The 15,938-nt window shown below is 54.4% G+C and overlaps 1 protein-coding gene across 2 annotated transcripts; it reads left to right on the top strand.

Moving 5' to 3' along the window:
• The first annotated feature begins 8,723 nt into the window (after positions 1-8,723).
• Positions 8,724-15,227, top strand: TAC4 (tachykinin precursor 4). 2 transcript variants are annotated; one of them, XM_053892916.1, is made up of 5 exons: positions 8,727-9,021; positions 12,307-12,400; positions 13,023-13,055; positions 14,017-14,092; positions 14,838-15,227. In XM_053892916.1, exons 1-4 carry the CDS (start codon positions 8,902-8,904, stop codon positions 14,085-14,087), a joined length of 318 nt encoding a protein of 105 aa, XP_053748891.1. In that variant the 5' UTR covers positions 8,727-8,901; the 3' UTR covers positions 14,088-14,092; positions 14,838-15,227. The 2 variants fall into 2 exon arrangements, with proteins under 2 accessions (XP_053748892.1, XP_053748891.1); XM_053892917.1 differs by lacking the exon at positions 14,017-14,092 and having other exon boundaries at positions 8,724-9,021.
• Positions 15,228-15,938: the final 711 nt, after the last annotated feature.

Below are 15,938 nucleotides of genomic sequence, written 5' to 3'. Positions count from 1 at the left end.
CGCGAGTCTTTTCTGTGTCCATATTATATATATATATATATATATATATATATATATACATATATATACACACACACACACATACACACACACACTACACGTTTATATATCCATTTATAATACGGATCTATGTTTTTAAATTCTACACAGATGGAATCATACAATAGGTAGGCTGCAACTTGCTTTTCTTGCTTAACACTTGATATCCGAGTTGATATCCACATTCTAACTGATTCATTTCCACTGCTGTATAGTATTCCGTGGCCACAACTGACTAATCCCTTCTCCTGTTAATGGACAGTTTGAGGACTTCCTATCTTGTTTCATTTATTTACTTCTTTTTATTTGAGAGAGAGACAGAGCGCCTGCGCCAGCTGGGGAGGGGTGCAGAGGGAGGGAGAGAGAGAGAGAGAGAATCTTTTTTTTTTTTTAAGGTTATTTATTATTTATTTTGAGAGAGGGAGAGACAGAGAGAGCGCGAGCAGTGGAGGGGCAGAAAGAAAGGGAGAGAGCGAGAATCCCAAGCGAGCTCCCCACTGACGGTGCGGAGCCCTGACTCGGGGTTCGAACTCACAAACCGTGAGATCGAGACCGGAGCCAAAATCCAGAGTCGGACATTTCTTCACTGACTGAGCCGCCCAGGCCCCGCTCCTATCTTGTTTTACATTGTGAAAGTAACGCATGCACGTATGTCACTGTAACATATTCAGACAATGTTAGGATATCGAACAGACCATGGAAACCCCATTACCTGCCGCCCGTCCCAAAAGTACCACCGCCAAACCACACGTGTTCTGCACTGTTTTTTCTAGGCATTAACATACACGTTTGTTGACATCCATATGTGTATTTCAAAAGCATCTCTCGCCTGTATGTCTGTGCCTCTCCTCTCTCCCACGCGCCCACCCTTCTAATTTCTCCCGTGTAGTCTCTTGCCCCACGCCCTGTCCCCCACCTGCCTCTTAAGTACTGAGGCTGCTCAGATGTCCAGCTTCAGCCCTTTTATTTGAGATTTCCCTGGGTCGTCCCCTCGCTTCACCATCGTGGTACGCTGACCTCCTGAAGCTCTATGACCTTGGCCCCTAAGCCCCCAGCCCTTCCTGGTCCACCCCAGGTCCATCCACAGATACTTCAAACTGTCACCGTCCAAACTGACACCCACCAGCTCCTCCCCCGCACTCCCGGAGCCTGTTCTCCTTCCTCTTCGTCATCCCAGTGTTCCCCCCTCTGTCCCTCCGGAGCTCAGACCTGTTGACGCCCCCCTGCAATGCTCTGAGCCAGCCCCTCCTCCAGCCCCTGTCTCCTTAGCCGATCCTGATTACCTCCTAACAGACTTTCCTGTCTCCAACTCCTCCTCACTTTCAGCCCCTTCTCTTGGTCACCCCATGGAGAGGAGGCGGCTTTGGGAACCCACGAAGGGGGGAAAAAACCAACAACAACAAAATCCCATACAAATCCTTTGTTCTCCAGCTTTCAGTGACTCCCCAGTCAGTGTCTGCTGGGTGAAATTTGCCCTCCCCAGCCTTCCCTCCTCCCGGCTTCCCAGGGAAGCCTGCTCAGGGTTTCCTGAACTCAGCATTCTTCTGAGAGCTCCGTGGGCTCAGGTGTTCCAGACAGTGGTCAGGGAGAGCAGGACAGAGGTTCAGTCCCGAGCCTCTTGCCACAACCTGCCAAGTTACCCAACCCGTGGGTGCTGTCTCTGGGTGGCTGGCTCCAGGGTCCTCCTGGACTTGAGAAACAAACTGTTCCGCAGACAGTGGGGTCTGGAGGCTCCACTCGGTAGACAAAGGACAGTGCATTATAATTATATTTTCAATTAGCTGTTCACTTTTCTCCCACACTCGCTAACCAAGATCCAGGAAAAAAGAGCTGATTTACATCATGAGCTTCGCCTCTCCCACTAATGGGGTCAGACTCTGGATGCCTGTATTGCTCATGGGCTCTGGGAGAAGCAGACAGAAGAGAGACTTCTTCCCACCCCACAGTCGAGGCGGGGCGGGACCTGAACCCACATCCACCAACAAGGGGGGGTTTCACCCGCCTCCCTCGGCTCTCAGGCCTGAAGCTTCTGAACCCTATCTTTATTTATTTATTATTATTTTTTACCTTTTTTTAAAATTTATTTTTGAGAGCCAGAGTGTGAGCGGGGGAGGGGCAGAGAGAGAGAGGGAGACACAGCATCTGAAGCAGGCTCCAAGCTGTGCGTTGTCAGTACCGAGCCTGATGCAGGGCTCGAACCCATGAACCATGAGATCGTGACCTGAGCCGAAGTCAGGCACCCCTGAACTCTACCTTTAAAACCTGGCTCACAGAACCTTGTCTAAAGAGACCTGGCCACAAGGGAACTCCTAGTCTGACAGGTCAGACCCAGTCCCCGTCCTTAGGAAACTCTCAGTCCGATGGCAAAATATCAGGAAATGCCTGAAATCACTTTCCTTAATCTGGGCTTTCCCGTAAAACATGGATGAGTGTTATTGTTCAATTACATGATTAATGGCAATAAACTGCTACCATGTATTAAGGCTTACAATGTGCCAGGTGCTGCATGAAGTTCTCCTATGCATTATCTCATTTAAACATCTCAGCAACCTTTTGAAGTGACTATCTTATTACCCCCACCTTATCGATAAGCTAAGTGAAGTTCAGAAAGGTTAAATCACTTGCCTGCAGTCACACAGATGGCAAGTGATGGGGTCAGAATTTGAACCCGGAGTCTTATTCTTAACCATGGTTTGCTTCTACTCGTCACTTAAATCCTTCTTGGGGACAAATACCGCTCCCCCCCACCCCCCAACTCTGCTCGTTTGTCTTTCCTTACAGAGCCTGGTTGCAAAAAAAAAAGGATGTAAGTGGGTGCCAAGGCCCTATGGAGAAAGGTGAGGAGACAGGGTGGGAAGTTCCCAGGGCCAGGATGTGCTTTTTACGGTGGGGGGAGGTGCCTGCCGATAAGGGTGAGTGAGGTCAGGGGCTGTTCTGAATCAATCTCGGGACTCGGAGAATTTTCTTTCTGAAACTGAGCAGTAACCCCAGGCCTTTCCGGAGATATTCGGGGCACAACTGAGGGGCTAGATGTGAAAAACAAGGCAGGCTTGGGCCCAAATGTCTGCCATGACTCTGGGCGGAGATATCCGCCCACACGACCTCTGGGCGCAGAGGGCCACGGCTCTGTCTGCTTCCTCTGCGCTCCGAGTGTAGACGCTCACTTTTCCAAACCCATGGTGTCCTGTCTAGGACAAGTGTCTGGAGTGTGCCTGCACCATAAATGCGGGTAAAGGGGGTCCGGGAATCTTCGTTTCTCCCCAGATGCCCTTTCCATGGCGCTTTCCACACTGGGTTAAATTGTTATCGATGCTTGCCTGTTTCCTGCATCTCTGTTCCGGAACAACTCCCATGCTGCAAGGTGCTCAGTCAATCCAGAATCAATGCCTGCTCGAGTGTAACCTCTGAGATGCGGGGGAGTTGCCTTTTTCAGAGGGTTGTGCCCGATCAGCACGCCCCGGCTACTCTTATCCATCGCCCTCCCTTAGAAGGACCACGCTGCCGCTGAGAAGGCTCGCCCCGCTCTGGCGGCCCAGCCCCTCCTTCACCTCCTGTCCCTCTATCCAGAGGACAGGCCAGGGGGACCGGCACCCAGCTCTTGCCCTACCTGGATCCGCCCACTCCGAGACCTAGGAGGGGAGACCAGGCTTCAGGAGAAGCTTCCACATGGGGGCGCTGAAAGGGCGTGGGAAAGACTGAAGCAGGGCCCCTGTGGCGTCATCTGGGGTGGTGGAACCAGCTCGGCAGCCTGACGGCCGCCCCTCTCCCCGCAAGTGTCCCCTCGGGGCAGCCGCGACCCCTCCCTGGAGCCCCCCACCCCCAGTCTCCCCTCCCAGCCTCCCTTCTTCCTCGCTCCGGGCCCCGCCGCTCCCCTCGGGCTCGCGTCTGCGTTCTCAGTCAAGGTGACAGAGCACGCGGTGGCAGGCCCACCAGGTTCGAATCCCGGGGCGGCCTCCTGGAGCCGGCCGGCCCCGCGGGGCCCATCCTCCCTCCTCCTGGGGCCAGAGTGGGCGCTCGGGAAACGTCAGCTTCCTGCCCGCATCCCGCCCTCCTCTCGTGTTTCCCTCCTCGCTGCTCGCCCTCAGCTTTAAAAAACTCCCTCCCTCCTGCGCCCTTTCTCTTCTCGGCTCCGCGGGCTTTGCCAAACCGCAGCCTTTAGCAATCCTGCGCGCCCACCCGGCGCCCCGGGAGCCTCGCCACGGCCGCGACCCGCCCCGCGGGCACACGGCCACCCGCGCCCGCCCCGGCCCCGCGCGACCGGCCGGCACCCGCCTCCACGCAGCCCTCCGGGGTCGCGCCCGGCTCCGCGCCGTCGGCCTCGTCCCGGCTCCCGGCCGCCGCGCCCCAGCCCTCCGGCCGCCGGGGCCGCGAGGACCGGGTCCGGCGGGGCGCGCGGGCCGGGGCCGTGCCCGGGTGGCCGAGGGCACCGGGCGGGGCGGCGGGCTCGGCCCCCAGGGCCGCGAGCGCCAGCCCGACCGCAGCCCGAAGGCAACGCTGCAAATAGCCGCGGTTTCCAGCCCGTGCCCTGCCTTCCTCCCGGCCTTCCGGACCTTTGGGATTTTCTCTCCCTTCTTCCCGCCGCCCTCTCCTCTGCCCCGTGCCCCCCCCCCGCCCCGCCTCCTCCCTGCTGGGCACCCGCCACATCCTGTCCCACGCGGGGTGGCTTCTCCGCTGGCGGGGCCGGGAGTCCACGCCGAGGCCCAGGGTTCCAGAGGTCGAATAATCCCCCCGCCAAACCTGTTAGGATTAATTGAGCTCATACTATGTGCCGGCCAGGCACGGCTCTGAGCTCTTTACAAGCGGGGAAACCCTGGAATCTTGACCACCACCCAAGGAGTAGCAGCTCCGGTTTGCAGATGGAGAAGCTGGGGCCCAGGGAAGCTCCTTAAGTCCCAAGGTCACCCAGTTTGGACCTGCGAAGTGGGAAGCCATCTGTTACATGCAGTGGTCCATGCTGTCACGCTGCCACCAGTCTTGTGTTGCTTGCCCTTACAGGCTGAGGCCCCAGTGGGAGGCGGGAAGCAGCTGACTGGGGTCTGGGATGCTAGTCGGCCCCCCCGGTTCTTTCCGTAACCTAGAGCAAACCCAAGCGACCTCAGTTTCCTCATCTGAGACCAACCCGAGGGGGGGGGGGGGTTGGAGGGGGGCTGGTTGCAGAATAGGGCGGAGCTAGGGAGTCTGTTTTAGCACAGGCAGGGATTTGCAAGCCATCGGGATCCATCAAAGAGATTCCTGGAGGGGAGGCGGAGGTGGTGGCTCGGGGTGTCCTCCCCCAACCCCCACACTTGCCGTTATCCATGGCTGCCTAACCTGGCCTGGACTCAGAATGACTACACTTCTTTCTTTTCTTTTCTTTTTTGTTTTGTTTTCTTTCTTTCTTTTTCTTTTTCTTTCTTTCTTTCCTTCTTTCTTTCCTTCCTTCCTTTCTTTCTTACCTTCTTTCTTTTCTTCCTTCCTTCCTTTCCTTCTTTCTTTTTCTTTCCCCTTCCTTCCTTCCTTTCTTACCTTCTTTCTTTTCTTCCTTCCTGTCTTTCTTTCCTTCTTTTTTCTCCTTTTTCTTTCCTTCCTTCCTTCCCTTCTTTCTTTTTTCTTTCTTTCTTCCTTCTTTTCTTCCTCCCTTCCTTTCTTTTTCTTCCTTCCTTCCTTTTCTTCTTTCTTCTTTCTTTCTTTCCTTCTTTCTTTCTTTTCTTCCTTCCTTCCTTTCTTTCCTTCTTTTTCTTTCCCCTTCCTTCCTTTCTTTCTTACCTTCTTTCTTTTCTTCCTTCCTTCTTTCCTTCCTGTCTTTCTCCTTTCTTTCCTTCCTTCCTTCCTTCCTTCTTTCCTTCCTTCCTTTCTTTCTTTCTTCCTTCTTTTCTTCCTCCCTTCCTTTCTTTCTTTTCTTCCTTCCTTCCTTTTCTTCTTTCTTTCTTTCCTTCTTTCTTTCTTTTCTTCCTTCCTTCCTTTCTTTCCTTCTTTTTCTTTCCCCTTCCTTCCTTTCTTTCTTACCTTCTTTCTTTTCTTCCTTCCTTCTTTCCTTCCTGTCTTTCTCCTTTCTTTCCTTCCTTCCTTCCTTCTTTCCTTCCTTCCTTTCTTTCTTTCTTCCTTCTTTTCTTCCTTCCTTCCTTCCTTCCTTTCTTACCTTCTTTCTTTTCGTTTCTTCCTTCCTTCTTTTCCTTTCTTTCTTTCTTCTTTCTTTCCTTTTCTTTCTTTCCTTCCTTCCTTCTTTCCTTCCTTCCCTTCTTTTTTCCTTTTTCTTTCTTTCTTCCTTCTTTTCTTCCTTCCTTCCTTTCTTACCTTCTTTCTTTTGTTTCTTCCTTCCTTCCTTTCTTTTCTTTCTTCTTTCTTTCCTTTTCTTTCTTTCCTTCCTTCCCTTCTTTTTTCCTTTTTCTTTCTTTCTTCCTTCTTTTCTTCCTTCCTTCCTTTCTTTCTTTCTCTCTTCATTTCTTTTTTTATTTTTATGTTTATTTTTGAGAGGGGGGCAGGGAGGGGCAGAGAGAGAGGAACAAAAGATCTGAAGCAGGCTCTGCCCTGACAGCATAGAGCCCTCATGTGCCCAGCCCATGTGGGGCTGGAACCCACGAACCGCGAGATCATGACCTGGGCCGAAGTCATACACTTAACTGACTGAGCCACCCAGGAGCCCCTTGACTGCACTTTTCTTAAGGACCCACTGTGTGCCAAGCACATGTATATCCCAGCCCCGCTCTCAGAGAGCTCGTGGCATAACATGGCAGACCAGCAGGGCTATCCTCAGCCCGGCTGTCCCCTCTGGGAGAAAGGGAGCAAAGTGCCTTCCTCCAGGGGTACAAAGCCTTGAGCCAGACTGTGCTGCTTGGTGAACAGAGGGAGGGCTGGGTTTCGCATCCGCTCTCTCCATCGGCTGCCACTCCGTGCAGGCCACACCCTGCACTCCCCAGTAGACCCCCCCCTCACCTGCAGCCCCCCCCCTCCCCCCCCCCCCGTGCAGGGCTGCAAGAGATGTAAACAGGAGATACTGGGAAAGCAGAGGAAAAGAGCCAATCAATTCTTGCCGGAGTCAGGAACAGACGCAGAAAAACTCTACTGTGGAGGTGATGGTGAAGCGGGACCTTTAAGGCTGGGTGGGACTATGTCAGGTGGGAAAGGAGGCCCAGGCAAGGCAACAACCAAGGTCGAAGCACGGGGCAGGGAGTTTCGGCCTGTCCTGGGAGCAGGTGATGCAGCGTGTCTGGGACCAGGGAATGGCTTCTGGGCAGACTGGGGAGGGGATATGCCCTTCTCTGGCTCCAGTCTCTATGCGGCTACCTACCAAACTGAACAGAGCTTACCTGCCAGCCAGAGGTCTCCTCTTCTGGACTGAGAGATTCTGGAAGTCAGGGTTGGGGTCTCATTCATCCCCTGTGGCCCAGTGCCTCACCCAATCGATAATAGTGACAGGAATAATAGCTCAAGGTGTGAAAGATTTATCGTCACGCCCCGTGGGAAGTGCTTCACGTTCATGATCTCATTTGATCCTCCAACAACTTTGGAAATAAGTGCTGTTGTTAATCTCATCTTACAGATGAGGATTCTAAGGTTTAGAGGGGTTAAGTAATGGGTCAATGTCACATAACTATTTAGTGGTGGAGGTAGGATTGGAATTCAGGTCTCTGACCGCAGGGCCCTTGCCCTACACTGACAGATGGACAGAAAGATGGATGGATGGATGGATGGATGGATGGATGGGTGGATAGATGGGGGGATTGGGGGGCTGGGGGGCTGGGGGTGGGTAGGTGGATGGATGGATGGGAGACAGGGAGGAACTACGTGGAGAAAGGCCTTGGATGCCATGCTGGGGGAGCTCCAACATTATTATGCCAGGAGCCATGGGGGAGACACTGGAAGGCTGTGAGCAGGGAGGACAGGTCAGGTTAGGGGTCTAGAAAAATCACTCTTGGGCGCCTGGGTGGCGCAGTCGGTTAAGCGTCCGACTTCAGCCAGGTCACGATCTCGCGGTCCGTGAGTTTGAGCCCCGCGTCAGGCTCTGGGCTGATGGCTCGGAACCTGGAGCCTGTTTCCGATTCTGTGTCTCCCTCTCTCTCTCTGCCCCTCCCCCGTTCATGCTCTGTCTCTCTCTGTCCCAAAAATAAATAAAAAACGTTGAAAAAAAAATTAAAAAAAAAAAAAAAGAAAAATCACTCTGACAGCAGTGGGAAGTAGTTTAGCCCTGATGACACCTCAGCAGGAGGCCATTCTTCTGGCGAATTCCAATTCTCCCTCTCAAGAAGTTCCACTCCTTCAAGCACCGTGTTCCTTCTCTCAGGGCGGGACGTGCGTTTCTATACACACCCTGGGACTCAACAGAAGGGAACAGCAGGAAGGGGGGGTGCTCAGCAATGGGAAGACAAGCGGTAGGATCTGGGGAGAGGCCTCTCTTACAGGGGAACAGTGCACCAGGCAGGGAGGAGCCACACAGTCCCCTTCCCTTGTCACCCACCATTTCCAGGGTGACAAGGCCCCCTCGGGCTTGTAGCCAGGTCCCACACAGTGCCCCATTGTGCACCTGCCACCAAGGGAATGCAGCCAAAGGCGAGGCGGGTGTTGCATCAGAGCGCTGAGCCCGGGGATCAAGTGCTGGGGCACCAATGGAAGAGGTCTGGTCCCTCCTTTGGTATCATTGGCCTTTCCAGCAGGGGAGGGAGGGGTGGGAGTCACAGGAAGTGGCCTCAGGGGTCAGATAAGCCGAAGGAAAAGCAGGGTAGCTGGAAGGACCGAGCATAGGTGGAGCTTCACACACACACACACACACACACACACACACACACACACACACGAAAGGAGCCAGAGAGAGGACCCAGACCTGGGGGCAGCATCTACAGGCCGAGAGGGGCTCCCAGAGGGTCCCGGGACCGAACACTACTGACCATGCTGCCCTGCCTCCCCCTGCTTCTCCTGATGGGGCTGCCTGCATGCACCGGGGCAGTTGACGAGAAACTGGCACTAGCAGCTGAAGCAGGGTCCTGGGTAACCGTGACCCTGGAGGAGGTACCTTTGGGGTGAGGCAGGGGCTGGTCCGTGGTGGAGGGGTTAGAAGACCCCTTCTGCCGGTGTCAGGAGAGTAGGTTGTACATTGTTAGCCGTGTTGTCTGACTCCCCTCTGTGGGTAGGTTCAGGGCCGTAGCCCCTGGCCTGGCACACCTCCGAAGGGGCACATGTACATGGAACAGTGGGTGTGTGTGCGTGTGTGGGGGGTGAGCGTGGGTGTGTGAGTGTGTGTTTGTGTCTTAACATACACTATGTTCCTGGCACTGGCCTAAATGCTTCATAAATATTCACCAGTTTAATCCTCCTATCAGCCTTGTGGAGATGATATCATTACTATCCCCATCTCACAGATAAGGAAACCGAGGCACAGAAAGGTCAAACAGTCTGTGCAAGGTTATGCAGATTCAGCAGCACAAGGTCAGATTTGGTGTATCCGTCCATCAGAGGACATTTTCCAGAGTTTCCTTCCTTCTTTTATTTTTTACATTTATTTACTTTTGAGAGACAGAGAGAGACAGAGTACAAGTGAGGGAGGGGCGGAGGGAGAAGGAGACACAGAATCCGAAGCAGGCTCCAGGCTCTGAGTTGTCCGCACAGAGCCGGACGCGGGGCTCGAACTCACAAACTGCGAGATCATGACCTGAGCTGAAGCCTGACGCTCAACCGACTGAGCCCCCCAGGCACCACCCACCCCCCCAGAATTTCCTTTCAAAGGGGTGGCCAACTTGGGGCGGGGCCACGGTTTCATCTGTATAGAAACTCTTATTTCCTGATAAGAGTTTGATTGCCAGGATCTTCTACTAAACTGGGGAGAAACCCAAAAATCAGGCACACAGCATCTGTGCCCCGACTCCATCTGATTGGGAAGACAAAGACCCTGACCTTGGGCAGCTCCCAGACAGGGGAGTGAGGCCAGCAGAGCAAACAGGACCAGTGTTCCGTGAAGGGTTTTAGGAGGGCAGACGGGGCAAGCCTGAGCCTGGCTCTCCCAGTCCCGGGATGGTCAGGACCCTGGGGTCACTGGGAGAGCCATCGAAGGAACAGCCACTTGTGGTGGATTTCCAGGAACCCCTGCTTTGTCCCCGAGTGTGGTCGAGAAGACAGCAGGGTGGGCAGTCCTGGGTTCAAGTCTCCGCTTCTCCACTGATGCTGTGCGGCCTTGGGAAGGTCACGGCTGCTCTCTGGCCGTGAGTGTCCTCACCTGTAAAACGGGAGGCGAGGGAAGATGATCCCCGAGACTCTTTGCAAGCTGTGACATGCTTTGCAGCATCTGTGCCAAACATCACGGGACCTGGCCCAGGCCCGGGGACACCGAGCCACGTGACGGGGAGCTCTCTACGCAGCCATGCGAGAAACAGCACCTCACCCGGTCTGCTGGGCTTCCCAGCCCCGGGCGCCAACCCCTGCAGCTGGGTCTCATGAGTATTCTGTTTCTGGACACGCAGGGCTGGGAGTAGAGGAACCATTTCCACGAGGGAGGTGACGGAAGGAAGGAACAAGGCAGTGTCAGCATGGCTTGTCACCTCCCCCGCTCTGAGGGATCCCCCACGTGCAGCTATCCCTGGAGCTGGGGATTTGGGTTAAATGCATGAGGAGGGCTTCAGGCAGGGGGAGGAGTCTGTCCTGGGTAAATGGGGACCAGTGTCCAGCCACCCAGGAGGGTGGGAGAGAGGTGAGTCTTGTTTAATTCATAAGCATCAATTCTCTCTCCAGCTTGCCTTTGAAGGCCGCCTTTTACCCAAAGTGGTTTTCATGAGCTTTTCAGAAATGGGTCCAGATCTCCAAGGAGGCTTTTCCGGTTCCAGGCCAGGCCAGGCGACTCCAGCCAGGTGGCTTGTGTTACTTGAGGGCTTTAGCTGCCTGTCTTCAGCCTTCCTGGGAAAGGAGACCCCATCCTCCTCCCTCTTCCCAGACTGCCAGAGAAAGGGCCCCTCTTCGGCATTCTGTATCCCACACCTGCTGTGTTCTAGGCTCTGCGCCAGGTACTGGGCGCACAGAGATGTGAAGATGGTCTAACGACTGTCACCCATTGTCACTCTCTCCACTAGCAAGCATCGCTCCCTCTCGGCAGAGCTGAGCAAGCCCTTCGGGGTTAAGGCCAGAAAGTGAGATGACATTGGCCCACATCACGAAGGCTGATGGAAAAATGAGAACTTCAACCCATAGCCCTCAGCCCAGAACTTTCACCCCAGCAGCTCAAGGATGAAAAGGTCTTTGGGGGCACCTGGGTGGCTCAGTCGGTTGAGCGTCTGACTTCGGCTCACGTCACGGTTCGTGAGTTCGAGCCCCGCGTCGGGCTCTGTGCTGACATCTCGGAGCCTGGAGCCTGCTTCAGATTCTGCGTCTCCCTCTCTCTCTGCCCCTCCCCTGCTCATGGTCTCTCTCTCTCTCTCAAAAATAAGTAAACATTAAAAAAAAAAAACTAAAGAAAGAAAGGAAGGAAGGAAGGAAGGAAGGAAAGAAAGAAAAAGAAAGAAAGAAAGAAAGAAAGAAAGAAAGAAAGAAAGAAAGAAAAGAAAGAAAGAAAGAAAATGCCTTTGCCAAGGGTCGTGGCCTCCACCCCAGGCCTCATGCCATGTTCCATATGGGAGACCCAGGCTGTTGGGTAGGACACGCGTGGGGGGAAGTCAGGGGAGAAGCAGTGGGAGTGAGGGTGCAGGGGGAGATCTCCCGCCTTGCCTACCAGGTGCCCACCATGAGTTCATCAGCTGCCCCCCGCCCCTTGTCTATGCTTGGAGACATTTCTAAGATAGAGCAGAACCCAGGCCCTGGAGGCAGACTCCTTGGGTTCAAATCCTGCCTCCACCACTTCCTGTGTGACCTTGGACAAGTCATTTACACCCCCCCCCCCATAAGTCTTAGTTTCCCCACCTGCAGAGTGGGGATAAACCACAGTCACTACTTCATATGGTGTTTGTGAAGAGTAAACGAGATTTTGGCCTTTGAGCCAGGTGACCCAGATTCAAGTTCTGGCTCCATCTCTGGACAAACCAATCTCTCTGTGCCTCGGTGTCTTTGTCTGTAACCTGGTAACCATACCGGTTCTTAGTTGGTGTGGCTTCAGCGGGGATGAAATGAGTTCATATGCAGAAGCGCCGGGAACCGTGTGAGGAACGTAACAGGCAGAATGTTAGCTATCTATTGCCTCTAGTAGGCACAGTATTGGGTAAAGAATGCGCCAGAGCCGCATGCCTGCACGGAGCAAGGGTCATGACGTTGCCGTTGTTCAGGCTGCCCTCCCGGTCTCGTCTCCAGCCTCTAACGATGAACTCTTTGCTTCCCCAGGACGGTGTCGTCCCCCACATTCAGCTCACGCTTCAGGAGGTGAAAAGGGGCAAAACGAGCCAGTTCTTTGGGCTGATGGGGAAGCGGGTGGAAGGTGAGTGACAAAGATGGGCGCTGTCCAGACAGGGGTGGTTCTGAGCGGGTTCTGTGAAACCAAGCCCAGGCACCAGGCCAGTAGGGGTCACCCGTGCCATAGGGTGTCCGTATAAATGATCGTCAAATAGCGACACTTTGTGGAGAGATCATTAGGCCAGGCTACAGGTGTGAAAACAGGGGCTGCCTCTGGCATTTGGGGGTGCAGCCACCCCTAAGGGTGAGGGCATCAAAAGTCAGATGCTCAACCGACTGAGCCACCCAGGCGCCCGTTTTGTTTTGTTTAACAACTACATACTTACATATATATGCAAACAGATACGGAAATTTCTAGAAGGATAGACATCAAACTGTCAACAGTGGTTACATCGAGGCTGGGAAGTGGAGGTGAGGGGAAGAGGGTGAAAGGGACTTTAATTTTGACTCCACAAACCTCTCATTACTTGACTCTTTTTATAGTGGGCATGTATTCAAAGGCTGCTTTTGTAATAAAAAAAAAAAATATGCACATTAAAAAAAAAAAAAAAAAGGCACTGAGCCCCAAAGAGCCACCAACCCTTCCTGCCTCGCCAAGCCCCCAGGGAAGCAGTGTGGCTCTCACTCCTTCTTCCTCTTCCCCCCAGGAATACCTCCTATCCAGCCAGAGAGAAGAACAGGTAAGTGTTGTCTAGGTTTTCCTCTCAGCCTGCTCCCTGGGGAGGGCGGAGTTGTCCCAGCCACTAACAAGCCGGAGGTGGGGGACATGTTCTGGCCAGGGGCATGCCAGGCTGGCATCGGAGAGGGTGGGGCCAGCCTGGTTTGGCCACACACTAGGCTTCCTGGCTGTTTCCTTAGAGAGGTGGTCTGTGCGTGTGGGGTCGGGGGCGGCGGGGGGTGGGGAGTAGTTGCAGGGATAAGGAAGAGACAGGATACAGCCAGTTCTGCCCAAAGGTTTCAAAATCACTTTGGGTCTAAAGCCTGGAATTGGAAAAACTAACCAATCCATTGCCCACACTGAGCCTAGAAGGATCTGAAAAGCGCAAATCTGAGCAGCCGGTACCCTGCCCCAAATCCCTGGTGAAAAGAGGGGGAAAAAAAATCAAAAGAAAACCGACCAACCTTGACCCACCACACCCTCGGGACTCAGGATCAAGTCCAATGCTCTGACGACTCACCACATCCTCCGGGCTGCTCTCACGGGCTTGACTCCAAGCCCCACCTCTCCTTCCCCCACTGCCTGCCCTACCCTGGGCGCCGTGCTGTCCTTGGCACATTGCCCTGCCCTGCTTGCTGGGTCACGTGACTGGTGTCCCCAGAGTGGCGCCCCTCCCACCTCGGGCAGGAGCAGGTCTGCTGTCTCCTCTGTACCCACAACGCGAGTTTCCATCAGTGAGAGGGGCCCCCTAGGTGTCTGTGGAAAGAACGGCAAAGGGAGGGACGGTGAAGGAGAAAGAGGCGGAAATCAATGAATGAAATCAGTGAGCGAAATGAACCAATCCATGGTTCTTCCTCAACTCCCAGGATGCTTGAGGAACGACTACATTTACAAGGCCCCAGGGCTGGCCCTGCCTGCCCTGCCCTTCTTGGGTCCCAGGACGGCCTTACTGTGCTGCTCTCCTTCTTTTCTGTCTCTTCTAGCTCCACCCCCAGGGCACCCACCAGCAGGCACAAAGAGCGTGGGGCCTCCTGGGCAGGGCAGGACCCTCTAGAGAAGGTAGGTGAGAGCCTCCAGCGGATTGCAAGGGCATCGGGAGAAAGCGACCAGACGCCTCACTGCGTCTCCACGGTGGGAGCTGCCCAGCAGCTGGACAAACAGAGCAGGGTCCCCACCAGCCATTAGGCAGATGTCCCATAGAAGAACGCAGCTGAGGTGCAGGGAGGCGGTCCCTTTGGTGGTCCAGGCCCGAGATAGCTGTAGTCCTGAAGCTGGACCCTCTCCATCCAGATGGCAAGTCCTCTGTTTCCCCCACCCCCACCCCCACCCCAAGACTCTTTTCTAAATGTCTGAGCGATTCCATCTGAAGGGCCATGGAAGTCACCTCAGTACCAACACGGGATCAGTGTCCCTCCATGCAGAGTGTGGGGCAGGGATCGTCATTTTGCAGGGATGGGAAGCAACTTGCCCAAAGTCACACAGTGAGCTGAGGACAGCAGGGGACGAACGCTGGGTCTCCTGCTGCCTAGTCCGCTGCACCTTATACATCTCCAGGAGGGCCTCTGGCCTTTCAAATACTGGATTAGCACTGCCCTTCTTTTAGACAGAATAGCTGAGGGCTGGCCCATCCGTGTTCTGGAGGCGCTTACGATACCCGACAGATGAACTTGTCATTTGTCAACATATGTACAGCCTGGGGGTAGGGAAGTGGAGAGCTGAGAGGGGAGTGACTGGGGAAGCCCTCCAGGGTGGGGGGTGGGGTGGGGACAGACGAGGTTCTTCTAACCGCCGCTGTCATGCACAGAACCCTTCCCAGGCAGAGAGGACAAGGACCACGGGTCAGAGTGAGAGCGCCCACCGCACACTTCCCAGGGGCCGAAACCCCGTCTCCTTACCTGGACGTTCCAGCTGACAGCGGCCAGGCCAACGCGCTTCTCCGTGCGTCTCCCGCGCCCCGACGTAGCCGTGTCCCAACCGGCTCACTGAACTCACTGCGGTTCCTTCCAGGACTCTTCAGTGTTAGGCAATGGTGACGCATAAAGGCACTGTTGTCTCAGTCGCGAGCTGAGGCTGACCCTGCCCTCCCTCGGCACTCAGCCCCCATCTGGCGACTAAGCAAGGGCCGAGTGCTACCTGCTTCCACGTCTCCTGTGCCTGGAACACAGTAGGGGCTCAATAAACGGACAAACAGTGAGCAGTTTCTTCTCTGGCACAGGGTAGATGGCAGGAATGCCCAGGGGCCCAGCAGGGCAGCAGGCGAGGTCTTTTCCAGAACCGCAAAGGGAAAATTCTAAACAGCCCTGGTCCCCACCTTTGGGACACAGGTAAGCAGGACAGCCCCAGCCTGAAAGCAGACACCCTTTTCCCTACTCACAGGTCATCATCTCAACGACCCGAATCCATGGGTCCACTGACCTGGAGAAGAATTGGATCCCAGGTCCTCCTTCATCAATTCTCATGTATAAAAGGGGCTCTTCAAGTAACTGCTTTGCTTTTGGGACACAGGCAGCTAGTTCATGCTGAGCACTGGGGAGAGCTCCGGAGCAACGAAACACTTCCTACCCTTAGGGAGCCCCCAGTCTGATGGGAGACACTGTCGCAGCCCCAGGGGTTAATAGGCAGGCAGGGCACAGAGGACTCTGGGATGCTTAGAAATAGGCCTGCAACCAGAATGAAACCACGGAGGGCAAAGCTAGGGATGTAAGCGTGGAGGGGCTACGTAAAGGAACGAGTAAGGAGTTGTGAGGGCTCAGCAGAAGACAATTCATTAATTCCCTAGGGTACATAACATTTAGCTTCTGTGTCCCTCTCTCCACAAAGGAGGAAACGGGCTAGAGGTTTTTTGGGAGGGGTACATCTGATCTTTTGGGAGTGGGGTGGCCAGGCTGTTTTTATTTTTATACTT

Source organism: Panthera pardus, unplaced genomic scaffold (genome assembly GCF_024362965.1).
Source record: "Panthera pardus isolate Hobbes unplaced genomic scaffold, ASM2436296v1 HiC_scaffold_3, whole genome shotgun sequence".
In the NCBI taxonomy this organism is placed as follows: Eukaryota; Metazoa; Chordata; class Mammalia; order Carnivora; family Felidae; genus Panthera; species Panthera pardus.
This window is presented reverse-complemented; position numbering and strand designations above follow the sequence as displayed.